This window comes from Electrophorus electricus, chromosome 11 (assembly GCF_041902795.1).
Source record: "Electrophorus electricus isolate QZ-2024a chromosome 11, ASM4190279v1, whole genome shotgun sequence".
In the NCBI taxonomy this organism is placed as follows: domain Eukaryota; kingdom Metazoa; phylum Chordata; class Actinopteri; order Gymnotiformes; family Gymnotidae; genus Electrophorus; species Electrophorus electricus.
The window spans coordinates 6313849-6341255 of record NC_137507.1 but is presented as its reverse complement, the minus strand read 5'-3'; the positions used below and the strand labels follow the sequence as shown (position 1 = coordinate 6341255).

At 44.5% G+C, this 27407-nt stretch overlaps 1 protein-coding gene across 28 annotated transcripts in view; it reads left to right on the top strand.

Annotated features, from left to right (window-relative positions):
• Positions 1-2132: 2132 nt before the first annotated feature.
• plekha5 (pleckstrin homology domain containing, family A member 5) overlaps positions 2133-27407 on the top strand; it is a 108819-nt gene continuing 83544 nt past the window's right edge. For 21 of the 28 annotated variants that reach the window (XM_081724022.1, XM_081724021.1, XM_081724020.1 and 18 more), the window contains exons 1-3: positions 2133-2261; positions 2353-2429; positions 3105-3162. In XM_081724022.1, the coding sequence (XP_081580148.1) occupies positions 2170-2261; positions 2353-2429; positions 3105-3162 (227 nt within the window). In that variant the 5' untranslated portion in view covers positions 2133-2169. The other 7 variants (XR_014126229.1, XM_081724015.1, XM_081724017.1 and 4 more) reach the window with 7 other exon arrangements.

Here is a 27407-nt window from a genome sequence, read left to right as displayed (position 1 = left end):
AGATGGTGGAATGAACTCCCACTTGCTGTCCGGACAGCAGAGTCCCTTGCAGTCTTCAAACGCAGTACTTATTGTAGGGTATTGATTATTACACTGATGTTGTTTAACAAACTCTAGCACTTATTGTTTATTGCACTTATCATTGTTTAAGATAGGCCTTATGTATTTTGTACTTCTAGGTGTCAGTAGTGATCCCTGTATTTCTACCGTATTCTAGTTCATTGGTATGTTGGACTCTAACTTACTGTACTGTACTAGGATGTACTCTATGAGGAAACGACAAAACACTTTTGTAAGTTGCTCTGGATAAGAGCATCTGCTAAATGCCGTAAATGTAAATGTAAATGTAAACTTTGGGTTCATATCTAAAGTCCGAAGATCCTTCAGAAAGCAGTTGCAGACTGTGTCACAGGGGCTGTACCTGTCACAACTTCTAATATATCTAATATATAAAAGCCTCATTAATAACCTTTACATGCAGAACTCAATTCCGATTTAATAACTGTGGGGAAAACCAGCTCCAGGATCATTGGGAAGCTTAATGAAAACTTGGAGCAGACATGATGGGTACAGGAGGAGAGGAGGGTGTGGAGGGAACCAACACTACTACAGGACTCACACACCAGCAGGTATTAAAATGAGAGGGAACTTGGTCTTAATGCCCTGTTCTCATCACAAGGAGAAAATGTGTGAACTTAACTTTGATATTCAGCAATAATTTCTGCCTGCTGTCATAGCCAATCACAAAACCCCCCCACAACCAATCAAATGGGAGAAAATAAAAACCCATCCCACACTCAGTGTTCCCCTTAGGCCCAAAGACAACAGGGGATCTAGCAGAAGTGTCCCCCCCCACAGACACACTCACACTGATCTGCTTTAAGCTCCTCTCCTAGACTGATTTATTAATTGTCTAGATTAGTGGTGTGGAGACCAACACAAGGTCAGAGAGTCAACCTGGGCCTTGTGCTGAGTTTAAAGACCTGTCACAGCACACGGAACCAGCACACAGAACCAGCACACTGACCACTAATTCTCCAGAACACATGAAACAGGAAGAAACCATGTTGGAATACATAGTCCTAACAGAGTTGCTAAAAAAGAGAAAAGATATTTAGTATTTTTTCTGATTTCTTTTTACAGTGATAAAGGCTGTATTATGTCTCCATAAGACATAAGATATACATATGTAAAAGTGTCTACTGGCATCATTTCAGAGAAGGATTTATAAACAAATATAACACCAGTTACCCCTAAAGGTAGAAACACACTCAGCCAGAAAAGGATGGGCCCCCCTTTGAGGCTTGGTTCCTCTCAAGGTTTCTTCCTCATGCTCTAGGGAGTTTTTCTTTGCCACTGTTGGCCTTGGCTTGCTCACTGGATGTCCCCTTGCCACTGGTCATGTGGTACTGCCCGTCGCATGCAGTGGGATTCACGTTGTCTTATTTGTAACCACGCCCTCCTTGATAGCACACACCTGCACATGGTTTAATGTTGTGTGTCTGTGTGTAGTTCAACCCCTGTTGGTGTGTGCATCATCGCTGGGTATTGTTTATGTTGCTGTTGTTAACGCTAGTTATATGTGTATTCATGTTCACCGTTTATGTTATGTGAGTGCCACCATTAATAAACGTCTGTCTCTGACAAGGGAGGCTGTGCATCCTGCTCTGCACTCGGGCTGTTAGACTGGGGCTTTGGACTTGGTACATTTGTAAAGCTGCTTTGTGATAACAGGTGTTGTAAAAAGTGCTGTATAAATACATTTGACTTTGACTTAAAAGCAAAAACACTAGAATATATGTACAAAATATTGCACATGCATGCAAACACATGGATGGAAAAAATTCTGTAAACCTCCAAACAAAATGTTATTTTCTAATCTATTATTAAAAGGTCATTTTTGATTTTCATTTTAATTTAAGAGGTTTGAGTGCTCAACACAACCATGATGCTGATAAGCACGGCAAGTGGAAGCATACATAGCACGTGAGTAAACGTATCTTAATTTATTACAGAGAAGGAAGAAGATAGATGTAAATTATTTGACAGGCACGCGCCCGCCCCCCAGAGGGCCGCTTCGTCCCGACTGCACGAGACTCCGTTGCTAAGGTTTCCGTGTACGCGCGAGCACCACGGCGACGCGCATCTCGAGGCTGCTCAGTGTTAGACATGGCGGCGGTTCTAAACCCCGACTGGCTGTCTTGCCTGCCTTCTTCGTGGAGTTACGGGGTGACCCGGGACGGACGCGTCTTCTTTATCAAGTAATTATGATGGGAATGTAAACTTCTGGATAAGCCTTGGCTCACGCGCTCGCTACGGGTCTTTTACATGCTCTCATTTCTTGCCCAACAGCGAAGAAGCGAAGAGCACGACCTGGCTGCACCCCGTCACGGGAGAGGCGCTCATTACCGGACATAGGAAGACTCCCGGTAAGCGCTGCTGCTCCGTGCTCGTGAGGCGGTGAGTGAGAGGCGCAGGGAGCCACGGCGTTACGGAGCCCTGCACGAGCAGCTGCCGCAGCTGGGTCACTGCGCAGCGGCTGCAATGGCCGCATGCCTGAGCTGCGTCTGGACGCGCTGTTACAGAAGTTCCGTTCCGTCACAGCGCGCCGCCCTGCCGTCCGACACTGGGCCGGTACCGCGTGTCTGTGGCACGTCCAGGTGTCGAAGGGAGCGCTGCGGTTTACATGCACCTCGAGCCTGGGCGAACAGTGCGAGCGAGAGGTTTTAGAGCCGAGTGTGTAATGCTTTAACCCCAGCAGCTCCTCGGCTGAAGACCGTAACGCGCAGTTCTGTCGAGCAACCGCACACACTCCTCGGGTCCTGCGCGTGAGCGAGCCCGCGTGCTACGGCTGATCGCCGTCTCGTGCCGTTATCAGTCCAGAGGAATTACATCACTTGAGGATAAATAAATCTGTAGTGCTGAGCAAACACGGTCGGATATAAACGGAACTCCGCGCAGCCCTGAATGTGCGATGCTCTGCGGGTTCTGTTCAGTTGCGAGAGGTGCCCCGGGTTGGACCACAACACTGCAGATCCTGCTTTCAGGCTGAGCCGCTGCACACTCCACCGCAAAAGCAACTAATTGTTGTTTTCCTCCCTCAGATTTACCAACCGGGTGGGAAGAAGGATATACGTTCGAAGGAGCACGCTGCTTCATCAAGTGAGTTAGATTTAAAGACCATCACACAGTGATCCCCGTTCGTCAAAGGAGGCCTATGACTGTCACGTTTCCTCGTGCGCTATTTAGGCACCCGCTACAACTTGCTTTTCCTCTCCCGTTTCCAAGCAAGTCATTAGTGTCAGGGTGGCGCGCGGCTTGACAGGGCCGCGTGACTCAGAGTGAGTTTGGACGAACAGGCTCTGCTTGTTGGCGCTCCGTTCCCTCAGGACCTAAACGTTATTAGCCCACATATAGCCAGCAATTCGAGTCCATGCACGTTTGTCGTCTTGTTTTTTAGTGGCTCGAGACTGTTGCGCCCTGCAGTGATCTCCATACCTTCTGCATGTTTCTATTCACATATTTGCATAAACATCAGCCCGCGCTGCAGTCTTGAGGAAAGTTGATTCCAGTTATTATGTGTCTTTGGGTGCATGAAAAGCGGTATATGAATGACGTGTTCTCATGGTTACCTTGCGTTTAAACCATGTCGTTACAATGAGGCTACAGACAGAAATGTCCCATTTCACACCGGATCAGTTCCAACCATTAGAGTACGTTTTCTGCGTGCCTGATGCAGATTAAAGCTGCATCATTTGTCTTAGTGCAGAAGGGATGTGGGAATCATTCTTCAGACTGGCAGTACAGCAGAATTCCGGCTACCTTTCACTGTACTGTGAGTGTGTGCGAAATCTGAATGAGCCCATGTTCACTTTAATGCATTCTGAAAGCATCTCTTGGTTACCCCATACAATGAAGCTTTTAATGGCATGTTCTTGTATAATAATTTCTTTCTTACCCTTAAGTCTCCCTCAAAACTGATTTGACAGCTAAAAGTATCAATTACTGTGACTCGGTGACTCTGTGGTGTGTGAATGGTCTCTGAATGATGTCAGAGCTTTTCCATTAGTGTCTCAGCAAGCTGGGTTGTGAAGTACTTTCTGATTTTGTTTGTGTAAAAACGAAGAGCTTGTGTACACTGTTGTGTTTAATCGGTGGGCTTTGCTGCACACTGTGTGTAAGTAAATATTAAGCTGATATGATCTGTCTAATTTGTGGTCTGTCACTTCTGTTCAGTGCTAGTTGGTTTGTGTCTGAAGTGGGTTTGGGGAGGGTTACTGCCTGCACAGGTGCCCTGGTGGCTCTGGTGATCGTGTGATGGCCGTGGCAGGACGTTGTGGAGTGTGTAGGGCAGTGGTGAGACCTGCTGCCTGTGGAACGCTGTCCTCCTTACATGCTGGAGACGTTCTCAGCTGACTGGATCTGTTCCCCAGCGAGCTCACATAACCCTCAGTACAGACAGATCTGAGGGCTGAGCTACATAGCATGGACCACCCTATACTTCATTGCCTTCTCTCCTGAGACGTGTTTTGTGAAGTGTCGAGGGAATGAAGGTGTCACTCGCACTACTCTAGGAGTGACTTCTGACCCCATCACACATCAACACCACCTCTGTGCACAACACAGTAACATCACACAGAGATTCAGAGACTCTCACACAGAGGCACTGGCCTGCTGTAGTTTGATCTGCTAATGTCACTGTTTGGGAATAATATCATGTTCATTTCAAACTGAGCAGGGCCCTCTAGGTTCCTGCTGGTTTCTGCAGGGACCAGAGCTCGTGGAGAGACCTGTAAGCTGGGGTTGAGTCCAGTGGTGGAGGAGGTAGGGTGTCCTGTCTGCTGTGCGTACTGAGAGCTGCACTCCTTAAACACTGACGTCTCTGAACGCATAGCTATCGAACAGCATGTTTTTGGTCATTAGTTCCCACCCACTGCTTAACAGGTTGCCATGGGATTGGACAGTGGGCCAAAGACAAGCTGAAGACCACACTCCCCTTTTCTCATTCTTGGCTCAAGTTGCTTTTTGTGGGAAGGGCAGGGACACCAAAACGGATGGAAGAGCAGTGAGCAGGGCTGTCTCTATAAAGACTCTCGAGACCCAGAGACTCAGACACAGACATTCAGAGACTGAGACTCAGAGGCTCAGAGTTCTGGTTTATGTGTACCTGCTTAGCCATGCAGTCTTAAACGGTTCTGGAGACCAATATAGAAAACTCAGAAACTAAACAGACAAATCCATGCAAAGTCAACAGGGAAAAGTTCCAAAGGTCACTTCCCCAACTGTGGCGTGCTCTTTACTGAGGTGCAGTTTAGATTCTGCCATTTCAGTCTTGCAGCAGTGGAAGGTGTGTGTGTGTGTGTGTGTGTGTGTGTGTGTCAGTCTGAAACTAACATCAGGTTACTGCAAGGGTACAAATCCAATAAAAACATCATAGTAGTCCCACTCTGGTTTGTTTGTAGCTCAGGAGTGAGAATTTTCTTGTGTCATTCAGATGCCACTAAATCAAATCCTGTTATTGGTATGTTGTCCCACAAGTCCTCTAGGACAGTGGAGCTGGGACCACTCGCCTGAGACAGGCTGCAGGTTCGCCACGCTGAAGAAGTCTTTGGGGACAGTAAGTGTGATAAAAAGCTTCTGTTGCCTTCCTGGACTTGTAACTCAAACAGGGGCCACTTTCCCCTTCTGCCTCTGTGCTCTTTGGATGGGGCTCGGAGGCGGGGCTGTGGAGCAGGGCTCAAGGGCTGTGTATGTGTTTGTGTATATTCGTGTGTTTGTCTCTACACGTCCCTGTGTATGCAGGGTGAAAGTTGCTTTACGTTGCAGGTAATTTTGACAGCGTTTTGTCTGAACTATGTTCTGTTCTGATAAGAAATTTCTGCTTACATTGGAATGAAGCAGAACTTGACAGCTGTATTCTCACATCCGATATAGACTTCTTTTTTTTTTTCAACTGTACGTGAGTTATTCAGTTTAGCTTTGGCTTTTGTAGGAATTCTTAAGTAAATCACAGACTGTAATATTTGTATAAGCAGTGACACTTCTGCTGCAATTATAAAGGTCACCTGGCTGCCGTATTATTATTTATTGTTTGTCAGGATGATCATGGTATGCTAAGTGAAAAATCTCAGTAGTCAGCATGGGAAAAGCCAGAGAGATGCTTACAGCAGTGTGTCGTCTTAAGCTATGAGAGCTGTTGGGGACAGGCCTCTCTGGTCCCTGGGTGCCCTCAGTGAGAAGGTCAAGACAGACCTTTAATCAAGTCAGTCCAAGCTGGCGGTTCCTCAGTGAGGCCAGGGGAGCATCTGGTTCTGGGTCAGGGGTCAGGGCAGCAGCAGTGCTTCCTGAGGTTTTAACCAGACATAGCCACCACTGTTGTCATAACTCATCCAAACATCTGAGCGCAGTCTCCTTCAGTCTGCTGCAGCGTGTGGACATGCAACTTCACTGAGAGCCACGGGGTCTCGTGCTGGATTTGTGTGTGTTTTGTGTGATGCCATGAGCTGTGAACGAGCCTCCTGCCTGTCATCTCCCTTCCTGCCCAGCGGGGACGACCGTGAGACATGTGACATCTCGGCCCTTCGCCCGCTCTCCAGCGCTTCGTAAAGTGCTTTTCACTCCTAACAATGCAGGTAATGTGAGTTGCTGATTTTTATGACCTCGGTTTGGATTCTTCACGCTTCCCACCCGCCCACGTGACCCCCGTCACAGGGTCAGAGCGCCGGCTTCTCAGGCGGTGCTCAGATTGTCTCTTTAATTAAACAGTCCGTTTACAGACAAGAGCTGGTTGCCTTTCACACAGGTGTGATGGTGAAAACATGTCTATAAAACAGAACAATTCAGCATTCCATTAGTGTAAGACTGAGAAGGGTAACGTGAACCTGCAAATACACAGACCTGTACACCCTTTATGTCCCTGTGTCTGTCCCTTTGTCTGTTCCTGTGCTGGAACTGAGAGACTGAGATTTCTTCTCTGATTTTGGGAAATTCATTCTTCAACTTAATGCAGACAAATATATTGCAGGTTTCTCTAGATTTATGTATGTATATGGCATTTAATAGAACAGCTAAAAGAAATGGTATCATCCCAGCTGCACATCAGGAAGGGAGTTTTTTTATGTCCTAAAGCAAACATTTAGGCAGCATCACCAACATGCCTGTACAAACAATATTAATTTGTGTGATGACGTGTAATTCCATGCATACGACCTCCTTATGGGTTTTTAAACACATCTGCATGCAGACCAGGGAGATTAGTTTGACCTGGTCACTCCAGAAAGGTGGAGTTTATTTTGCAGTATTGAGTCCCCCAGTTTCCCGTTGCTGTCGCAGGGAGCGTCTTTTTGGTGACCAGGTCCCCGGCGTGGGCTCTGGGATGCGACCAGGCGGACTACAGAGCCACATCCTCTTTCGGGAATGGAGAGTCTCAGAGGTCAGAGGTCAGCAGTGGAATGGAGAAAGAACTGAGCGGTATGCCGGAGAGAAATTGAATCTCTTAGGCAGCACGCTGTATGAGACGGTGTCCCACAGACCCAGCAGATAATGATATCTGCTTATATCTCCGTATCCATGCTCCCACATTTACAGCTTCACGTTAAGACACTGAACAGGTCATACAAGAAGGAACTTAAAGGAGCTGTCATGTTTCTGCTTGATTTTGTGGAATTTGGAGGAATCTGGACTGCTTTAATCCCATGTGCTGTAGAAGAAGGGACGTTGATCCTTTTTGGAATGTCTGTCTTGCCAGTGTTGCAGTGTGTCGTAATTCAGCACCCCACCCAAGATAAACTGACTTCCTGCTGGCGCAGACAGAGCTTGGCTAGAGGCCAGCAGCACGTTCGTGCGCTACGAGACACACCAGGACTCAGGACGCCTCTTCACATAGTCACCAGTTCAAGGTGTGTTAGGTGCTTGCCAGCACATGGGAGCGAATCTCCTAGAGACCGACGGACTGTTTTAATTTGTCTTGGTTTTGGGGACAGGGGTTTCATAGCAGGGGTCAGGGGGTTGCCAAGCATCCAGGAAGACAAGAACTGGATTTAAAGAGCACAGTTTGTCTTGCTGTTTTGAGGTTGTAGTCATTCCCATAACCATATCTGTCTTTTTAAGGAGCGTGTCTGAGGTTCAGGTGTCGTCTGCAGGTCAGTGTGTTTAGGAACTGGCTCTTACAGCTGAATGGTCATTTTGCCCATGTAAGGAGATGAAGTGTGATGAAGCCTGTTTATTTATATTAGTTGAAAACTTAAAAAAAAAAAGTGAAAACTAAAAAAAAGTTTAAAAATATGATTAAAATGATTTCAGTCAGTCAGACGGTGGTGTTTGTGCATATTTAATTTGTATGGTCTTTCTCTGAATGAAACCACACTGACTTGAGACAAGGATGGAGCCAAGAGATTGTGACATAATGAGGGCGGAGCCAAGAGAAAATGGAGGAGGGGCAGGACAGAAACCCCAGACGTCTGGCCAGTTTTAATATCAATATAATATCGAAATAATATTTTTTTTCAACAACTAGTCTTTACATCATACCTGTTGTTCCCAGGTGAAGCGTTTAGGTGGTGTGGGCTGCAGGTGTGTTGGAGGGGCTTCAGTGTCTCTGTCATGTTCTGACATCTACAGGCAATGGCAGGTGAACACAAGGTTATTTGTGAGGTTCACAGTGTGTTCACACCTAAAGTCACTGACTCAGGAGCTCGTGTAAAAGTCTAGGATGCCACTCTGGAGTTTTGTGCATCATTGCAAAGTGGTTCAAATGTTGACCTTTGCCCATCACTGGGAATGTGTGTTGGTTATTACACAAAGGTGTCCAGTGCGTCTTTGTCGGGGGCGTCAGGTTTGGCATCAGGGGCATGAAGTTTGATGATTTGTGCGTGTGTGCGTGCGTGCATTAGACTGATTGATAGAAACAACTTGGCTTTGGATTACTGTTCATACACCATTTTTAATTTCATTTTGGAAAAAGTATATTAACATAATACAGAAAATTATATGATGGAACATTTTGAGTAAGAAAATAAACAGAATGCTACTAGTTTCAGTTTAGATACACTGGTAATGGTACTGGTAATTTTTATTGGCGCTGGTAATCGTACTGGTGCTGGTAATTGCGTTGGCACTGGTATTTTTTTATTGGCAATATTAATTATATTGGTGCTGGCAATTATACTGGCACTGGTAATTGCATTGGCACTAGTAATTATACTGGCACCAGTAATTGCGTTGGCACTGTTAATTATACTGACACTGGTAATTGCATTGGCACTGGTAATTATACTGGCACCAGTAATTGCGTTGGCACTGTTAATTATACTGACACTGGTAATTGCATTGGCACTGGTAATTATACTGGCACCAGTAATTGTGTTGGCACTGGTAATTATACTGACACTGGTAATTGCATTGGCACTGGTAATTATACTGGCACCGGTAATTGTGTTGGCACTGGTAATTATACTGACACTGGTAATTGCATTGGCACTGGTAATTGTACTGGCACTGGTAATTGCATTGGCACCTCTTTCTTTATTCCCTACTGCATGATCTCTCCATGTAGTCACATGCTGTAGAGCGGTCAGACCCACCTGAGCCAAACAACTGAGTGTGTTTGGACTAGATTCAGTGTCTGGCATTTGCTTGCCAATCTCTGGATCTCTCCCTAGTTTCCAAATCGTCTGCCTTTCCAGTAATTCCCACCAATTCCTATCTGGGCCTTTGCTCCCATGGCCCTGTGGGGGAGGAGCTGTAGACAGTGTTTTTGTGGTCTCCTCCCCTGATGTGGCATGGTGTACACACAGGCTGGCCTTGGTCATTGGTGTGAGGTGTTTAACTGCTGTAGCGTGCAGCTCTAATAGAATAATGTGGGTTTTCTGACTCGGTGTGAATCTTGGCCTTCTGCAGAAACCAGTTATGTTATTTTTGCAGATGCTAGCACCTGGCTAACCACGTAAGGATAAAGTTAATCAGGTTTCGAATAATTTGGCGATTTGTCCTGAAATGCTTGTAGATGTGCAGTCAGTGTTGGAGTGTTTAGTTTTCTATCTCTTTTTCTTTTTTTTCACTTTTAAAACAAACAAAATTGTGCTGCTGCATTTTGTAGCAACTGTATGGAGCGGAAAACAAACCATGAATGTTAGAGGGCTGTTACGGGGCTGTTACGGGGCTGTTACGGGGCTGTTACGGGACTGTACTCATCAGGCTCAGATGGAAAACTGTTATTGCATGGCTGCTTTGACTTTGAAATATGCAAATACTGTTTTTCCTGTAAGACTACAGTGGAGCAGGAGGGAGTCGAATAGGGCTTATACGTGTTTTGCACTTCTAGGCATCAGCATTGATCCTTGTGTTATAACCTACTGTACTGGCTAGGACACATTGTGAGTAAATGATAAAGCACTTTTGTAAGTCACTCTGGATAAGAGCGTCTGTTAAATGCTGTGAATGCAAATGTGAATGTAAATGTAATTCCTCCACTTTGAGTGAGAATTTAAGATTTTGCAGGAACATATTGATGTAGGACCCAGAAGAATGCTTCACTCCATGAGGCTGACAGCATAGGCTGCAGTGAGAGTGGCATGTCGTCTGGAAGTGGGTTTGTTCCTTTGTGAACATGCTTAATTTGACACCCCATGATCTAATCATACAGTTGCTTTTTAGACCCAAGATGTTTGGCATCCCCACCAATAATCTGCCCTGGAGATAATCCAGAGTTTAATCCCAGGACTGAGAAGAAAGAGCAGACACAAAGGGCCATGATCGTGCCATTCAGGCCCACCAGCCTTGTGCTGTGGTCCAGGGTCTGAGTTGTACAGTGTATGTATTTATCATTTGTAGGACCTGGTTGCGAGATCTGGGCCGGGTTGCTGCCCTCCGCCTTCGTCACTGGTGTAGGGTTGGGTTGTATTGGTTAGCCCTGTGGTGTAGGGTGTAGATAGGTTGTACAGGATAGCCCTGTGGTGTAGGGTGTAGCTAGGCTGTACATGATAGCCCTTTGGTGTAGGGTGGAGCTAGATTGTAGCCCTGTGATGTAGGGTGTAGCTAGGCTGTACAGGATAGCCCTTTGGTGTAGGGTGGAGCTAGATTGTAGCCCTGTGGTGTAGGGTGTAGTTAGGTTGTACAGGATAGCCCTGTGGTGTAGGGTGTAGCCGGGCTGTAGCCCTGTGGTGTGTAGGTGACCAATATGACCCTCCTGAATATTTGCGCTCCATTTTCATTCTGTTGTGAGACGATGGATGAGTGTGCCTTTGTTGTGCCCGGTTTTGGACTGCAGACAGACGTGTAAACGAGTGGTTGGGGGTGTTTCTGACGCTGTTGCTGCGTCTGTGAAAGCCTGGAGCTGGCAGCGCCTGTAAAGTGCTAATGAGGTGTCCAGAGTGTTATGGATATGCCTTTAAACTGCCCAAATGAGATTTTCTGAATTACTGCCTTAATCAGGCCCCTGTGGGGACACAGAGGAGATGTTTGTAATAATGAAGTGATTTACTGGTTTTTCACTCTCTCTTTTTCCCTCTCACTCTCTCATCTGTCTTTTTTGCATGTGTTGTCAGTTTTTATTTTAGTTCTTCATTTAATTAGAACATGTCAGATAAATGCCTTCATATAAGGGTTAAATGGACGGCGAGGTGGGTCCCCGCTGTCCTGCAGGTGTGAGAGGCTGTCAGGGCCGTGGTGTGTGAGAGTGGGAGACTCACGTGAGTCTAGGGCTTTGCATTAACCAGCCAGTGTGTGTATGAGCAACAGTGTGAGAGACCAGTGCAACATGAAGGAGAGAGCCAGATCAACAAAATTCATTTTGCATGTGGGGCATATTAATGGATTTTTAAATATGTTTAACCCACATTTGGCAAGATTTTGGCTTCTGCATGTATGTGGGGCTTTTCTGAATGTCTTATGTTGGATTACAGTGCAGTTGTTTCTCTAGTAGTATGGGTTATGCTGCCCCTCTGGACCCGTCCCAGGACTGCATTAGTTCACCTCTGAGAGGAGGCTGTGTTGCGCATGAGCAGCCTTGGTGGGTTTTTAGGGACATTGTGGCCTCAACTGTGGCACACGCATGAAAATTCAACAGCACCTTCAACGTTTCACCATGCAGGTGCTCCCGTGTGCACTGAGGGAGAACGTGTGCACTCAGATCTGCCTTCACCCAGCTGGAGCTCAGACAGCAACACAGATGCTTGGGGTGGGAATGAACATGCTCCATGTTGACGTTGATGTGGGTTCTCCTAAGGTTTTGGGCTAAGGGGTCAAAGGTAAGATTGAAGGATCAAATAATGCTTTAGTGTGTTCAGCCAACAAAGACTAATTATGAGGTAAATTTTCCAAGACTGTGGTGAGCTGTGGTAATGTGGGAATGCCCTGAAGCTCTCCCCACCCTGCGATTGTTTATGTAATTATACTTCATTTAGATTGATATGAATAGGCCTTAGCCTTAAGCCACCATATGTAAGGATGTTGAACAGGTGTGATGCAGCCTGAAAAACCAGTCCTCTTATTTTAATTGTGCGTTCAACTTCTCCAGCGGGGTTCTGTGGGGCTGTATGGGGCTGGTGTAGCAGTTGGCTAGCTAGCAGACTCATGCTGTGATGAGCACTAGGCTGGTTTACGCGGAGGGCAAAGGGGGGTTTTAAATATATCTAAATATATATGCATACACACACACACATATAGATATAGATAGATAGATATGCTGAGGCTTGCGATGTGTTGTCCCTGTCAGGACTCATGTCACTCTCAGGGGTTTGCCCACGTTACATTAGCACTGAAATAATTGCACTCTGCTTTCTATTATGTTTAGTGTTTAAGTTTTTAGTATTTGTTTTAGCATTTAAGTTGTCTTTCTTGAGCTTGTTTAGACGCTACATGTTAATTACTATGTTGCTGTTTTACCACCATAAAAAAGAATTCTCATTGAAGTCAAATAAATTTATATCATTTTCAACATGAATCTTGTCTCTACCTGTTCTTGGGGAATATCGTTAACTGTCTCATAAGATAAATGTCACACTTAAGAGAATAGAATACAATATCTAATGTGCATACAATAACATTAAAATGCAAACAATATGTGCATTTCAAGTCCATTATGCATAAATCTCCTTCTGGGTGCTTGACAAGGAAATGTTAGTAGAAGGCTGTGTATTTCCACTCTGACTGAGGTGGTAATTGTGCATGGCTATCAGGGTTATTAGCATGGGAAGCCATTAACATCCCCAGCGCTGTGTGGGGAGATCTGCCAGGGGCTTTGAGGTGGTACCACTAACACCCATGAACACTGCTGAGCAGGAAGAATGAAAGGTGCTGATAATGTCTGGGGCTGCAGAACCTGAGCAGAGGAGCCGGGCCTGCTAAAGAACAGCCATTATCTTCCCTATCTCTCCTTCCCTCCTGTTAATAATTCACCTGCAGGATTTCCTAATGGTTCTGCACTGTGTGAGCACGTCTGAGGTTGGGGGGTGGAGTTAGACGGAGAGAGGGGTGTGTGGAACATTCTTCTGCCCTCATCACCGTGTGCTTGTGTGAATATGCATGATGTGTTCCAGATGAGACTATGCTCTGAAGTGGGTGGGTGCTGATTGTTTTCCAGGACTCTGATGTGTGTGTGTGTGTGAGAGAGAGAGAGAGAGATCTTCTGCTAACTGTCCTGTAGCTTTTCTCCTTTTGCCATCTCTTGTAAGCAGGAGAACCAGAACTACAGCAGGGCCATGAGATGAGGAAGTGACCTCATACTGCTGTAGAGGCTGCGATTGGCTCTGGCCTGAAGAAGCCCCTCCCTTCTTAAGCCCCTCCCCCATCACCAGGGGGCCTTGCTAAGCCTGCTGTGTCTTCCATACAGCCATAGTCAGCATGTGATGTGACTGCAGACTAATGGTGACCACTGAATAAACCTCAGAACCTTTCACACGTCTAATGACTAGTTTCACCAGTAAGCAGCATTTCATCCATCACTAGTTTATACCCACTAATGCATATCAGTTCCCTTCACAAAGACCTGTTCACAGAGACCTGTAACCTTCACACAGACTGTTCACATTGACCTGTAACCTTCACAAAGACCTGTTCTCATAGACCTGTAACCTTCTCATAGCCATGTAGGCTTCACATAGATCTGTTCCCTTCACAGAAAGAGTTTAGTTCATGTGTCTTGCTTTTGAAAGACCTGCTACTGTGACCTGCACACGTTGCTTCATTTCCGTGTTTTCCTCAATCTGAGCAGCGTGTTGTTCAGAGATATGGAGACCATAACATGAGAAGGTTTGAATGTGCGGTAATAAAGATGGCTTCCTCTCCTTATGGTCACGTCTTTGTTTAATGAAAGCTACTGTAAGCTTTTTGTAAAGAGCATACGGTGTAATCTACCTCTACTTCCTGATCACTGTCTCTAAAACACATGCTGTGAGGAAAAGAAAATTGTCTATGTGGCTCTTCTGGGCTCTGCAGGTCAGGAATCAGGAAGTATCAGTGTGCTCCTCACAAAATTATAGACAGAAAAACTCATAATCTGTCAAATAATGTTATAAATACAGTAAAATAAAAAGCATTGACCCATTGATTTATTCTAATGCATATATTGTAGGTCAGTGTACGACATGTTTCTGTCTGAGAGTGGAACTGATACAAACTGCTCATTAGTTTGGCTGTGGAGAAATGGTACCTACTGCATGTACTGCACACCAAGCCAAAACCATATTGTCACTTATAGCATCTTTAAACACATTTTTTCAGTATTTGAAAAATCATACAGGTAATATCTGTCACTGTAGTCTCTCTTACACGGTTACAGTCATTGTAAAGTACTGGATGACTTTGTCATCATTAAACTCAGAAATGCAGCCATGTGTTACTCCAAAATGCAAATATTTTTGTTTTAATGAGGAAGTGTTTTGGGGATTAGGTTGTGCTCTTGTAACCTCTCCCTCAGAGGTCATCAGAGGTCCAGAAACTGTCCAGTTAAAACTGTCACACAATATGATTGTACTGAAGGCCAGTTTGTGTCAAGTGATATTGTTTTTATGGACATGCAGGTTGTGTCAGTTGGGCTGTGCGTTCATTTGGGTGGAGCTTATCTGTCCCATGTATTAGAGAATGCTCACTTTGTAAGAACTGATGAGAGCTGACATACTATTAGGAGTTTTCAAAAATGTTCCATCGATGATGTTATCCCGACATCTCCACTGTGACGAACTCCTCATGATGGAACAACTTGTACCAGAATGCAAATGGCAGTGTATTGTCATGTGGTGAGTATGTGATGATGTGCACAGTGAAATGCAGAGATCTGTAATCACCATGTCTGTGTCTCACCAGCAGACAGCTGTTCTCTGTCCAGCCCCTGACTCACATATACACATTCTCTCTCTCTCTCTCTCTCTCTCTCTCTCTCTCTCTCTTCCCCTGTCTCTCTCTCTCTCATTTTCTATTTAGCCTGGTTCACCTTTCTTCATTTCTGTAAACTTGAGCATCTATTGAGTGTAACAGCAGTCTATAAAAGTCAATCAGCTTCTGTAGTTGCTGTCCATGTTTTTACCATGAAGAAAGAAAATGACTGGAAATCTCTCAGTTTACCATCTCACAGCAGACAATGGGCCTGTAATCTGTACGGCCAATGACATGGAAGATGACCGAAGGTTTAGCATTTAGGTGTAAATTAAGCGCTCCTGTGCTGGGATCAGACTAAATGACATTTTTGTCTTTCTCAATGATCCCTTTCTGAGATTAAGCAATCAGGAAATTGTCAATCATGGCTACAGAAGCACAGTGTGTTCAGGAAAGAAAACAGGACTGTGGACAGTGTGTACCTGGTAGACTGTGTACCTGGTGTCAGGAAGAGAACTGTATGGGCGGAGCTTGTGTCCACAGCGCAGAGTCTTTCCTCTGCTTCACATCCTCTTTGCAGTGTTTACATCAATTCAAGTCAAATGTATTTATATAGCACTATATAAGGTGTTGTCACAAAGCAGCTTTACAAACGTCCAAGTCCAAGCCCCCAGTGAGCAAGACAAGGGTGACAGTAGCAAGGAAAAACTCCCTAGAACATGAAGAAGAAACCTTGTGTACTAGTCTGAAGATATGCCTCCAGTCTCTTACCCTAAAGAACGCTTTGATGTGTGTTAAGCATAGAACAGCAATCATTTCAAAAATAACCAGGTGTGACCAGTGTCCTCTGACCTCTGTGTTACCGATGTGGAAACACAGACAGTTTGGGTTTGAAAACACAGGTTTGGTTTCTGTGTTGGAGAGCAGCAGTCTTGGTGACGGTCGCTCTGGGAGTCCCTGTGTGTGTGTGCAGCCCTCCTGTCTCACCCTGCTGTCCTATCTCACCCTCGCCACTCGCCTCTGCTCTGCTGGACTCGCTAGCGTGCAGAGTGGAAGCCTCTTCTGAATGTTTCAGTGTGTTTATCTTCACAGTGTGTGTGTGCTTCCTCCCGTGTGTGTCCCCGAACAGTGTGTGTCTGTGCTCCCTTCTGTGTGTCCCTTCCCAGAGTGTGTATGTGCTCCCTTCCGTGTGTCCCTTCTGTGCTCAGTTCTTCCTGTTAAACAGGCTTGTAATCAACTGTGCTTAACAAGAGCTTAAACTGTCTTGCCAGTTGTGCTTCCATCTCAACCCGGACACGGACTGGCCCTCTCTATGGCTCTGGCTGCAGTGCAATTATCAGATGTCTCTTACTGTACAGTACACATTGATCTGTTGTAACAAACATTGCCAGATGCCTACAACAGAATATCATTTTCATGTCTGTTTAAGATTAAAGTGTTTTGCTTCTTTAGTCAGATTGTTTCTGTAATGTGAGTTTAGAAATGCGACTTTATTGGGAGTCATATTATTGCAGTACTGAAATGTTTCCCTGATATTCTTACTGTGCTGTACTGCCATCCTGCATGCTGTCCTGCAGCGCTGCACTGTCGTCCTGCTGTGCTGTATTGTAGTCCTGCTTCTGTCATCTGTGTTGTAGAGGAAATTACTGTTCGTCCATTTGCACAGACTACTGAGTCTAAACCACCATTTTATGAAGTGTGAGATATGTGAAGTAACATGTATTATGTATATTATATGTATACATATGTGACATATGTATTCAAATGACTGTATAGTACTAGTGTTAACATCACTAAATACTCAATTCATTGCATTTGAATTACACAAAAAATATTGAGGTTATCTGGCTAAATATCTGGCTCTGCTACAAGGGAAATGTGGAGAAACTAACATGTTAGCTAACATTAGCACCATTAGCAAAGGAAATGTGGTCAGATGCCACACTCATAAAGTTATCAGTACCAGATTGGTTCATTGACCGACTCATTACACCTTCGTGTGTATTTTAAGAGAGACTTATTTCAGCCAAAACAAGATGAATATTGCAGACAGATACTAAAGCGCAGCTGTGTGTTAGCTGTGTGGCAACCACAAAGGGACACAGTCTCCAGACATATCACAGTCTCTCGCTAACTAGTTTGAACTGTTTTAATATTAGTAAATTCACTTTTTATGGAACAGTTTTAATATTTTTAACAGCTGTATTGTATATTTGATAAACAAATGTTTAATAACGCCTGTGTAATCCTTACTCTTGCATAGATATGGAATCTCTGCCCCACTGGGTGGGCAAATGTATTATTGTTCAATAATATGAAGAAAGATTGCAGAAAAGGTGTGGAATGATTTGAAAAAATCAGTTGGTATTTAAAAAAAACATTTGGTATTGACCTTCATCGTGTGAAGGCTTCTGTGGGAGACTGCAGATGCTGTGTGAGACCAAGAAGTCACTAGTGTACAAAAACTAGTGTATAATAACTAGTCTACATTAACTAGTCTACAATGGCCAGTCTTCAAAAACCAGTGTACAATAACTAGTCTACAAAAAGTAGTGTACAGTAACTAGTCTACATTAATTAGCCTAAAAATAACTAGTCTACAATAACTAGTGTACATTAATTAGTGTACATTTTGCATTTAGCGGGCAATTTTAGACTTTATCGGTTTCATCTGCTTTGTTTTTTTCCAGATAGCTCTGGATAGTTGTGCTATTGGTCCTCACTTTGACTGAAGCTGACATTAAATATTAAAGTTTTAAATAATCCATCAACTTAGTTAATTTTCTCTTATGTGATGGATGCAGTCTAACTGGGTCAGTGCAAAGCAGGTGTTTACTATGGGGATGAATTCCGTGTGAGTATTAATGACACCATTTTGCAGCCTGTGCAATCTTATCCAAACCTCCAGTTCAGAAGCCCAACAAGAGCCTCAGTCTTGTCTGCAGAGGTGTGAGGTCCTTATGTCCCTTATGTGTGAGACCCTTATGTCCCAAATGTCCCATATGTGTGAGACCCTTATATCCCTTATGTCCCATATGTGAGGCCCTTATGTCCCTTATGTCCTTTGTGTGAGATCCTTATGTCCCTTATGTCCCATATGTGTGAGACCCTTATATCCCTTATGTTCCATATGTGTGAGGCCCTTATGTCCCATATGTGAGACCTTTATGTCCCTTATGTCCTTTATGTGTGAGAACCTTATGTCTCTTATGTCCTTTGTGTGAGAACCTTATGTCCCTTATGTTCAAAGTTCAAAGAGGTTTTATTGTCATTTCAGCTATATACAAGTACACAACAAAAATGAGATAATGTTCCTCCAGGACCATGGTGCAACACAAAACAACAGTGCAACAGACAACATGCTACACAAGTGCAAACAGTCCAATATAGTGCAAAAATGTCATAAACATTAAATAAACAATAACAAATACAGGACAGGACAAATACAAAATGAGTAGACAGTGCAATTATTTAGTCCAGTACACAGTACTGGGAATATGTAAAGTGAGTTGTGCATAGGAGTCAGTGACATGCTATACTGAACATAGCAGTCACTGGTAGCAGCCAGAACAGTTCAGAGTACAATGCTGGTTTAGTAGAGTACTCTAGCAGCAAGTAGGATAATGTGCAAGACTGCAACAGGAGTGCATAGTTTATTTGTGTGAGGTTTGACTTCAGCACTAGTCCGATGCAAAACAATGTGTGAGTGTGTGTATGGATATGTATGTGTGTGTGTGTGTGTGTGTGACTGTGTATAAGCATGTGTGTATGTGTGTGTGTATATAAAAGTGCCCATTTTTGGAATCTGAATTGGAGTTAGCCAGAGTTCAGGAGTCTAATGACTTCTGGGAAGAAGCTGTTGCGTAGTCTGGAGGTGCGGGACCGGACGCTGCGGTACCTTCTTCCAGATGGCAAAAGGATGAACAGTTCATGTGAGGGGTCTGTGGGGTCTTTCACAATGTTGGTGGCTTTCCGGCTGCAGCTTGTTATGTAGATGTTTGTGATGGAGGGATGAGAGACCCCAATGATCTTCTCAGCTGTTCTCACTATTCTCTGGAGGGTCTTGCGGTCAAAGGAGGTGCAGTTCCCAAACCAGGTAATGATGCAGCTGCTCAGGATGCTCTCTACAGTACCTCTATAGAAGGTAGTGAGGATGGGTGATGGGAGATGGGCTTTCCTCGGCTTCTGAAGGAAGTAAAGACGTTGCTGGGCTCTCTTGGTGACAGAACTGGTGTTCAGGGTCCAGGTGAGGTTCTCCGCTAAGTGAACACCAAGAAACTTGATGTTCTTGACGATCTCCACTGAGGAGCCGTTGATGGCAAGCGGGTAGTGATCTCACCTTGCTCTCCTGAAGTCAACAACCATTTCTGTTGTCTTGTCAACATGTGTGTGTCCATACTTATAGCCTCCTAGGTACAATGGAGCAGACAGTTAGAGGAGTTGCTGTTCTTATAACATGGTTGACTGAACCTCTTCTAACAGGCTAGGGTCTGAAGAGCAGAACCCCTCCCCACACACATACACACACACATGCACACACACATACGCACACACACATGCACACACACATACGCACACACACATACGCACACACACATACAGACACACGCGCACACACACACACGTACGCACACACACATGTACACACACACACACATGCTCACACGCACGCACACACATACGCTCACACACGCGCACACACATACGAACACACACACGCTCACACACGTGCACACACACACACGCACACGCACATATGCACACACACACACATGCTCACACACACGCACACACATACGCTCACACATGCACACAGACATATGAACACACACATACGTACGCTCACACATGCACAGACACGCGCACACACACACGCTCACACATACGCTCACACACACGCGCACACACGCTCACACGCGTACACACGCTCACACACGCACACACGCTCACACACAAACATGCTCGCACACATGCACACGCACACACACACACACACACACACACACACACACACACACTCCCCTCACTCACACTAACTGTAACAGAGTGGGAGTTCCCATGGCTTCTGTCCTTGTTGTCTTTTCTTATCTCTTTTCCCAGGAGACATGCTCCTGCACAGTTGTGTGCGTGTGTGTGCATTTCCTTTGTGTTTTCTGTAGTCTTGTAGTTCATCTGTTTGTGTAATCACTGCAAGGCTGGGTGATGTCTAAGGGAGGACAGCGTGAGAGCAGCTGGAACTGTTTGGAGAGTCTGTCGTGTTTCCTTTGTTGTGCTCTGCTGTGCGCACAGGCTGAGGTAGAGGGCAGAGTTTGCCGGAGAAGCAGAAATACAAGCAGAACAGATACTTGAGATTGCAGACCTCACCTCCGCTAACCCTAATTCCCTAATTCCAAAATCTGCAAATCCCCTAACCCTAATCCCCAAACCCCCAAACCCCTTAAATGTAATTGTATGTGTGCGTGTGCATGTACGTGTGTGTGTGTGTGTGTATGTTAGGGTTAGGGTTAATGTTGGTGGTCTCTATAGATTACTCTGGCAGTAGATGATGTCAACCACAGCTTTCTTAGAATTCCAGTCTTTCCCTCGTGCTTGATGTAATTTACATGTGAGCTTCTCATATACTATAATATCTGCCCACATTCATTTATATTAAAAAGGAGGTAATAGTACATGGGACACTCAAAAGGAGGGATCACAGACAGTAGTGTGTGATTTTTAATCAGCTATATACAAATCTTTTTTATTTTTTATTTTTATGCTTTGCTATAGGTTTAAACCTTGCACCTGGTATGTGCAGTATAAACAGAAGGGTCCTGGCAACAGTTCTACCCTCGTATGTCCATGAAGGTGTTTGGAGAGTCTCGAGGACATTGGTCAATGCTGGCGTTCCTCCACAGATCCTTACACTGCTGTTATTTGATTCACTGGGACAGTTGGGACCTCCAGGGTTGTACAGAGGTGTCCAGCTCTGACCATGATCTTCAGCCTGAGAGTCTCTGTCCATCCGGCAGTGCAGTGTGTAGCAGACTCACCCATCACCACAGGCCTGTTTTCAAACCAAACATTATGAAATCTCTGCATTATGATTCCTGTTAACTGGTCTGAACTTTGCTGTGCTGTGTGTTTGTTGAAACTGAGTAGGGGCCGTTAGACACCGAATCCCCGGGAGAATGATATCAGGAAACTTAACTGCTGAATTAATAATTAGAACACACGCACGCATGCACACACACACACACACACACAGGCACACCCACCCATGCACAAACGCGTGCACACACACACACACACACACACACACACACACACGCACACAGTGTTTAATTTGTCTGTTACAGTGGGACAGTGTTCATTAGCTGTGTTGGTGTTGGGGCTAATGTTAGGGTTAGTGTTGGGGTTAGGGTTAGTGTTGGGGTTAGGGTTAGTGTTGGGGTTAGGGTTAGTGTTGGGGTTAGGGTTAGTGTTGGGGTTAGGGTTAGTGTTGGGGTTAGGGTTAGTGTTGGGGTTAGGGTTAGTGTTGGGGTTAGGGTCTTACGCCCTCAGCTCTCTCTATCCTGCTGGGTCGGGGGCATCTCCGCCATCATCGCCTGCCTGTCCTGCACTGTTCTGACCTGGAGGATGCTGTGAAACTCCCTCAGTTACATACTCAGGACTAATACATTTGTCCAACACATACATATAGTGTGTAAGTGTTCATGTGTCTGCGGAGTGACACGGCTTTCAGAGTTGGCTAAAAATCATGGAATGATTTGGAAACTGGTGACACTTTAATGCCCACCAAAGAAACTTTCCTTAATAAATCTGGTCTTGAAAGAACTTGCAAAAGTAATGCATAGCCTATTTAAAATTCACTGTGTGAACTAATTAAACAGGTTAATAATGTGAACCAAATCTGGGGATTTTTAAAAGCACAGCTTTTAAGCTAACTCGAATCTGTCCTTTTCTTTTTGAAGAATTATTAAATATCTATTAAATATCTCTTCATTTTTTCCCTGTGTGTCACTTTTGCTCTCTTTCTCCACGCAAATAATTAATTGTTATAGCAGCATGGGAGCGATTAAAAAGCTGCCCTTCACCTACAGAGCTAATAGATTTCACCTACACAGTAGCTCAGTGGTTAAGGTACTTGACTAGTAATTAGTAGGTTGCCAGTTCAAGTTATACCACTGCTAAGTTGCCACTGTTGGGCCCCTGAGCAAGACCCTTAACCCTCAGGTTCTCAAGCTGTGTTCAGTCAGAATTGTTAGTCTTTTTGAATAAAAGCATCAGCTAAATGCCATAAATATTTAGATATGTTGATACTGTGTATATGTAAATATGTAGATATCTAAATATGTAGGCAGCATTGGTTGCATGTAGCAGATGCAAACCATTAATGTCCAGTGTCACTTCAGCTGGTGCATTTTACAGTTTGTGGTTAATTTTAATGCTATTGATGGTCTTTTCTGTCACTAGATAAGTGCTTATTTACACTCAGACTTCAGTGTAATGGGGGGGGGCAAAAGGCTTTAAAACTGTTTTTCAGTTTATCAGGATTTTTTCTTGGTTAGTCGAGTATCGATCGCTAAAATACCATGATTGCTCTCGTAAATCTCTGAGTCAACGTTTGCCTCTTAGTACGACGCTATAGAAACGCCTTCGCAATCATCTACACTGTGTAGTGTTGTTTTTGGTGCTTTAGTGCAGAGATTTGTTGCTCTGAAGGTCCTTATGATGATGTTTTTCAGTGCAGTGTTTAATTCTTAAATCTTACATGCAGCTTTTGTTTGTCCGATTGATACAAATGTCAAGACCGTGCGAAAGCCATCCTGTGCAGTGCAGTATGAGACAGAAATCTTGTTTATTTTCAGTCCAGCAGAATGAAAATAAAGTTTCATGCCTTTTCTGTTTCTATGTTCTTTCTGTGTTTTTATGTTCGTTATTTATAGGAGATGTATACGGTATTTAAAAAATCCCATCGCATATTCCACAGTTTCAAACAACTTCATGAACACAAAAATGTTTTTACATAAATACTGATACAGGGGCTGTATATGGCGATGATGTTTATTATAAATACTGCCACACGGCTGTGTATAGTGATGTTCTTTACATAAATACTGTCACAGGGGCTGTGTATGGCGATGTTCTTTACATAAATACTACCACAGGGGCTGTGTACGGTGATGTTCTTTACATAAATACTGCCACAGGGACCGTGTATGGTGATGTTCTTTACATAAATACTGCCACAGGGGCCGTGTATGGTGATGTTTGCTGTGGTTCCTGCCCTCTATTTCACTGGACAAAGCTTTGCAGGTATAGAGAGGTACAGATGTGCAGAAGTACATTTATCTCAGCTAACTAGCCAAGGGACACCACTGCAGTAGAGTGGCATAACCACTATATTGCCATATACCATCCTGCATGCTAGCCAGTTAGCACAAAAAATAAGGAATTTCCCATCATGCAAGTGTTTGAAAGTAATGGATGTGCTTTGGGAATTTTTTTTATATAGAAAGTGAATCAGGATTTCAGCCTTGTACTGCCCTGATTTCAACATGACACCACTCTTCCCTGTGAGAGTCACTGGTGTGGATGTGGGGTGTCCCCTGGAGCTCCAGTCTACTGGTGACGTCTGCACACTGGTTGAATTCGGATGAACAACAGCTTTCTGTGGTAGGACAAAAAAAGCAGTCTGGTCTCTATAGATTACTCTGTATGGCAGTAGATGATGTCAACCACAGCTTTCTTAGAATTCCAGTCTTTCCCTCGTGCTTGATGTAATTTCCATGTGAGCTTCTCATATACTATAATATCTGCCCACATTCATTTATATTAAAAAGGAGGTAATAGTACATGGGACACTAAAATGGAGGGATCACAGACAGTAGTGTGTGATTTTTAATCAGCTATATACAAATCTTTTTTTTTTTTTTTGCTTTGCTATAGGTTTAAACCTTGCACCTGGTATGTGCAGTATAAACAGAAGGGTCCTGGCAACAGTTCTACCCTCGTATGTCCATGAAGGTGTTTGGAGAGTCTTGAGGACATTGGTCAGTGCTGGCGTTCCTCCACAGATCCTTACACTGCTGTTATTTGATTCACTGGGACAGTTGGGACCTCCAGGGTTGTACAGAGGTGTCCAGCTCTGACCATGATCTTCAGCCTGAGAGTCTCTGTCCATCCGGCAGTGCAGTGTGTAGCAGACATCACCACAGGCCTGTTTTCAAACCAAACATTATGAAATCTCTGCATTATGATTCCTGTTAACTGGTCTGAACTTTGCTGTGCTGTGTGTTTGTTGAAACTGAGTAGGGGCCGTTAGACACCGAATCCCCGGGAGAATGATATCAGGAAACTTAACTGCTGAATTAATAATTAGAACACACGCACACATGCATGCACACACACACACACACACACATACACACAGGCACACCCACCCATGCACAAACGCACGCACACAGACACACCCATGTGCACAGAAACGTGCACACACACACACACACAGTGTTTAATTTGTCTGTTACAGTGGGACAGTGCTCATTAGCTGTGTTCCTGGGTTTTTCACCACTTGCAGTATAATGTGCAAGGCAAGCGGGAAGTAAACGACTCACGTCCTGTGACTATACCCTCCCCTCCCCCAATACACACACACACACACACACACACACTCACACGCTCTTAGGGTTTGTTTCCCCTGCTTAAATCAAAGCCTAGTCCACAGACAGAGAGAACACCACAGGTCCAGCAGTGTTCTTCTGTCACACGACTGTTATGTGTGTTACGCAGCAGTGAGCTGAGTTCTGGCGAGAGTGTGAGCCTGGCACAGATCCACGGCCTGCAATGCCTTTGCCGCTTGACTGCTGGGCTTCTCTTAATATCTCTTACAGCAGCAGTCGAACACACATGAAACACACGGGCTTCTGGGGCTGTTTGCCCACTCAGCACCGATCAATATGTTACTAGACAAGCATTACAGTGTATCAGACCACGATCCACTTTCTTAACCTGATCAACAAATTACCAGGCCAACATTACAGTGTGTCAGACTGTTCTAGTCTGTATCAGACTCTTCTGCCCTCTTAAGTTATTGCACCAGTGAGGCAGTGTGCAAACACGATGGTGGTGGTGGTGAACACTGTGCTTGACGGCTGGATCCCACCAGGAGACACTCACAAAACAACAAGCTACAAAACTGAAATTGAATTAAGACTCCCAACATCAGACACTGTGTATGTTTTTAATAGCAACAGACATTTCTGCCAGTCCTTTTAGCTGAGACTGCAAATGCTGAAGTTCAGGGAGAGGGGTGTGTGTGTGTGTGCAGGGAGAGGTGTGTGTGTGTGTGTGCAGGGAGAGGGGTGTGTGTGTGTGTGCAGGGAGAGGGGTGTGTGTGTGTGTGTGCAGGGAGAGGGGTGTGTGTGTGTGTGTGTGCAGGGAGAGGGGTGTGTGTGCAGGGAGAGGGGTGTGTGTGCAGGGAGAGGGGTGTGTGTGCAGGGAGAGGGGTGTGTGTGTGTGTGTGTGTGCAGGGAGAGGGGTGTGTGTGTGTGTGTGTGCAGGGAGAGGGGGGTGTGTGTGTGCAGGGAGAGGGGTGTGTGTGTGTGTGTGTGTGCAGGGAGAGGGGTGTGTGTGTGTGTGTGCAGGGAGAGGGGTGTGTGTGTGTGTGTGTGTGCAGGGAGAGGGGTGTGTGTGTGCAGGGAGAGGTTTGATACACACATCATTGCTTACACCTACTCAAATGTTTATATTTATGTTGAAGATTATATCAATTGTATCTGATTTTTATTATCCTTTTTATTAGCCGTTATTAATTAATTAATGTTTAGTACATTTATATGATAAAACCTAATTCTATCTTATTTTAACAGCAGATTTCAAACACTCTTATGAGTCTTTCATCCATTCTAACTTGAAAGCTAAATCCTTCTCGCAGCCTACATAGACAGGTTAGCTCACAGAGACTGACACCGCAGCAGCAGTATGGTGGTGATTATGAGATTTGACGGACACCTTAGACAGCCAATGGGCTTAGTCGTGGTAGGAGTGAATACTGAGTAAGCCTCAGCCTGTGTTAAATGTATCTGTGACGCTGAACTGTGTTAGATGTTGCAGTGACACTGAACTCTATTAGATTATAGTATTCAGTTTATCTAATATAGAAAATGAATGTAAATAATCAAAGCCAGTCATGAACAAAGCCACATTACATCTTAGCTGGTGTGGTTTTACTGTAAGAGTTTGGCTGTGATATGGTCTTCTCTCATTGTGCACTCCGGCATCTCACCACATACAGACTCATGTCTTCCACAGGCTTTACATTCTACAGTCCACTTTATAGCAGCACATCACTGTGACACTGTAACACTGTACCTGTGTGTGTAGTGCAGTGGTCACGTCCCTGGTGGCTTGTTTTCAAAACCTGCTTCAAGATCCTGAATTGTTATTTCATTAACATGAACATGGCAGGTTGTCTGGAAATTGCAGTGTGTGTTTGTGCTGTGTATTTGTGTTTATATGGTGTTTATGTGGTATTTTTGTGGTGTGTGTTTATATGGTGCTTACGTGGTGTTTTTGTAGTGTGTTTATAGGGTGTTTGTTGTGGAGTTTTTGTAGTGTGTGTTTGTAATGTGTTTTTGTGGTATGTGTTTATATGATGGTTATGTGGTGCTTTTGTAGTTGTGTTTATATGGTGTTTATGTAGTGTTTCTGTGGCATTTTTGTGTTTAGTGTTTATATTTGTTTATATGGTGTGTTTGTGGTGTTTTTGCAGTGTGTGTTTATATGGTGTTTGTGTGGTGTTTTTGTGGTGTGTATGTGGTGTTTGTGTGGTTTGTGTTTATGTTCTGTTTTTGTGGTGTGTGTTTTTGGTGTTTGTTTGTGGATGGAGCTGTGATCTTCTCTGACCCTCACAGGCTGTGACACAGAGAGTGAGAAAAGGAGAATGTGATCGAGATAAAGGAGAGAGAAAGTGAGAGAGCGCAAATGGAGTGCTGGAGGTGTTTGTGGAAGTCCCATCACATCCAAGCGGAGCGTTAAACTGAGTTAGTGGAGGAGAGAGATGGGTAGGGACAAGGGACATGCTTCCAACGGATCAATTCCTTCAATAGATTATG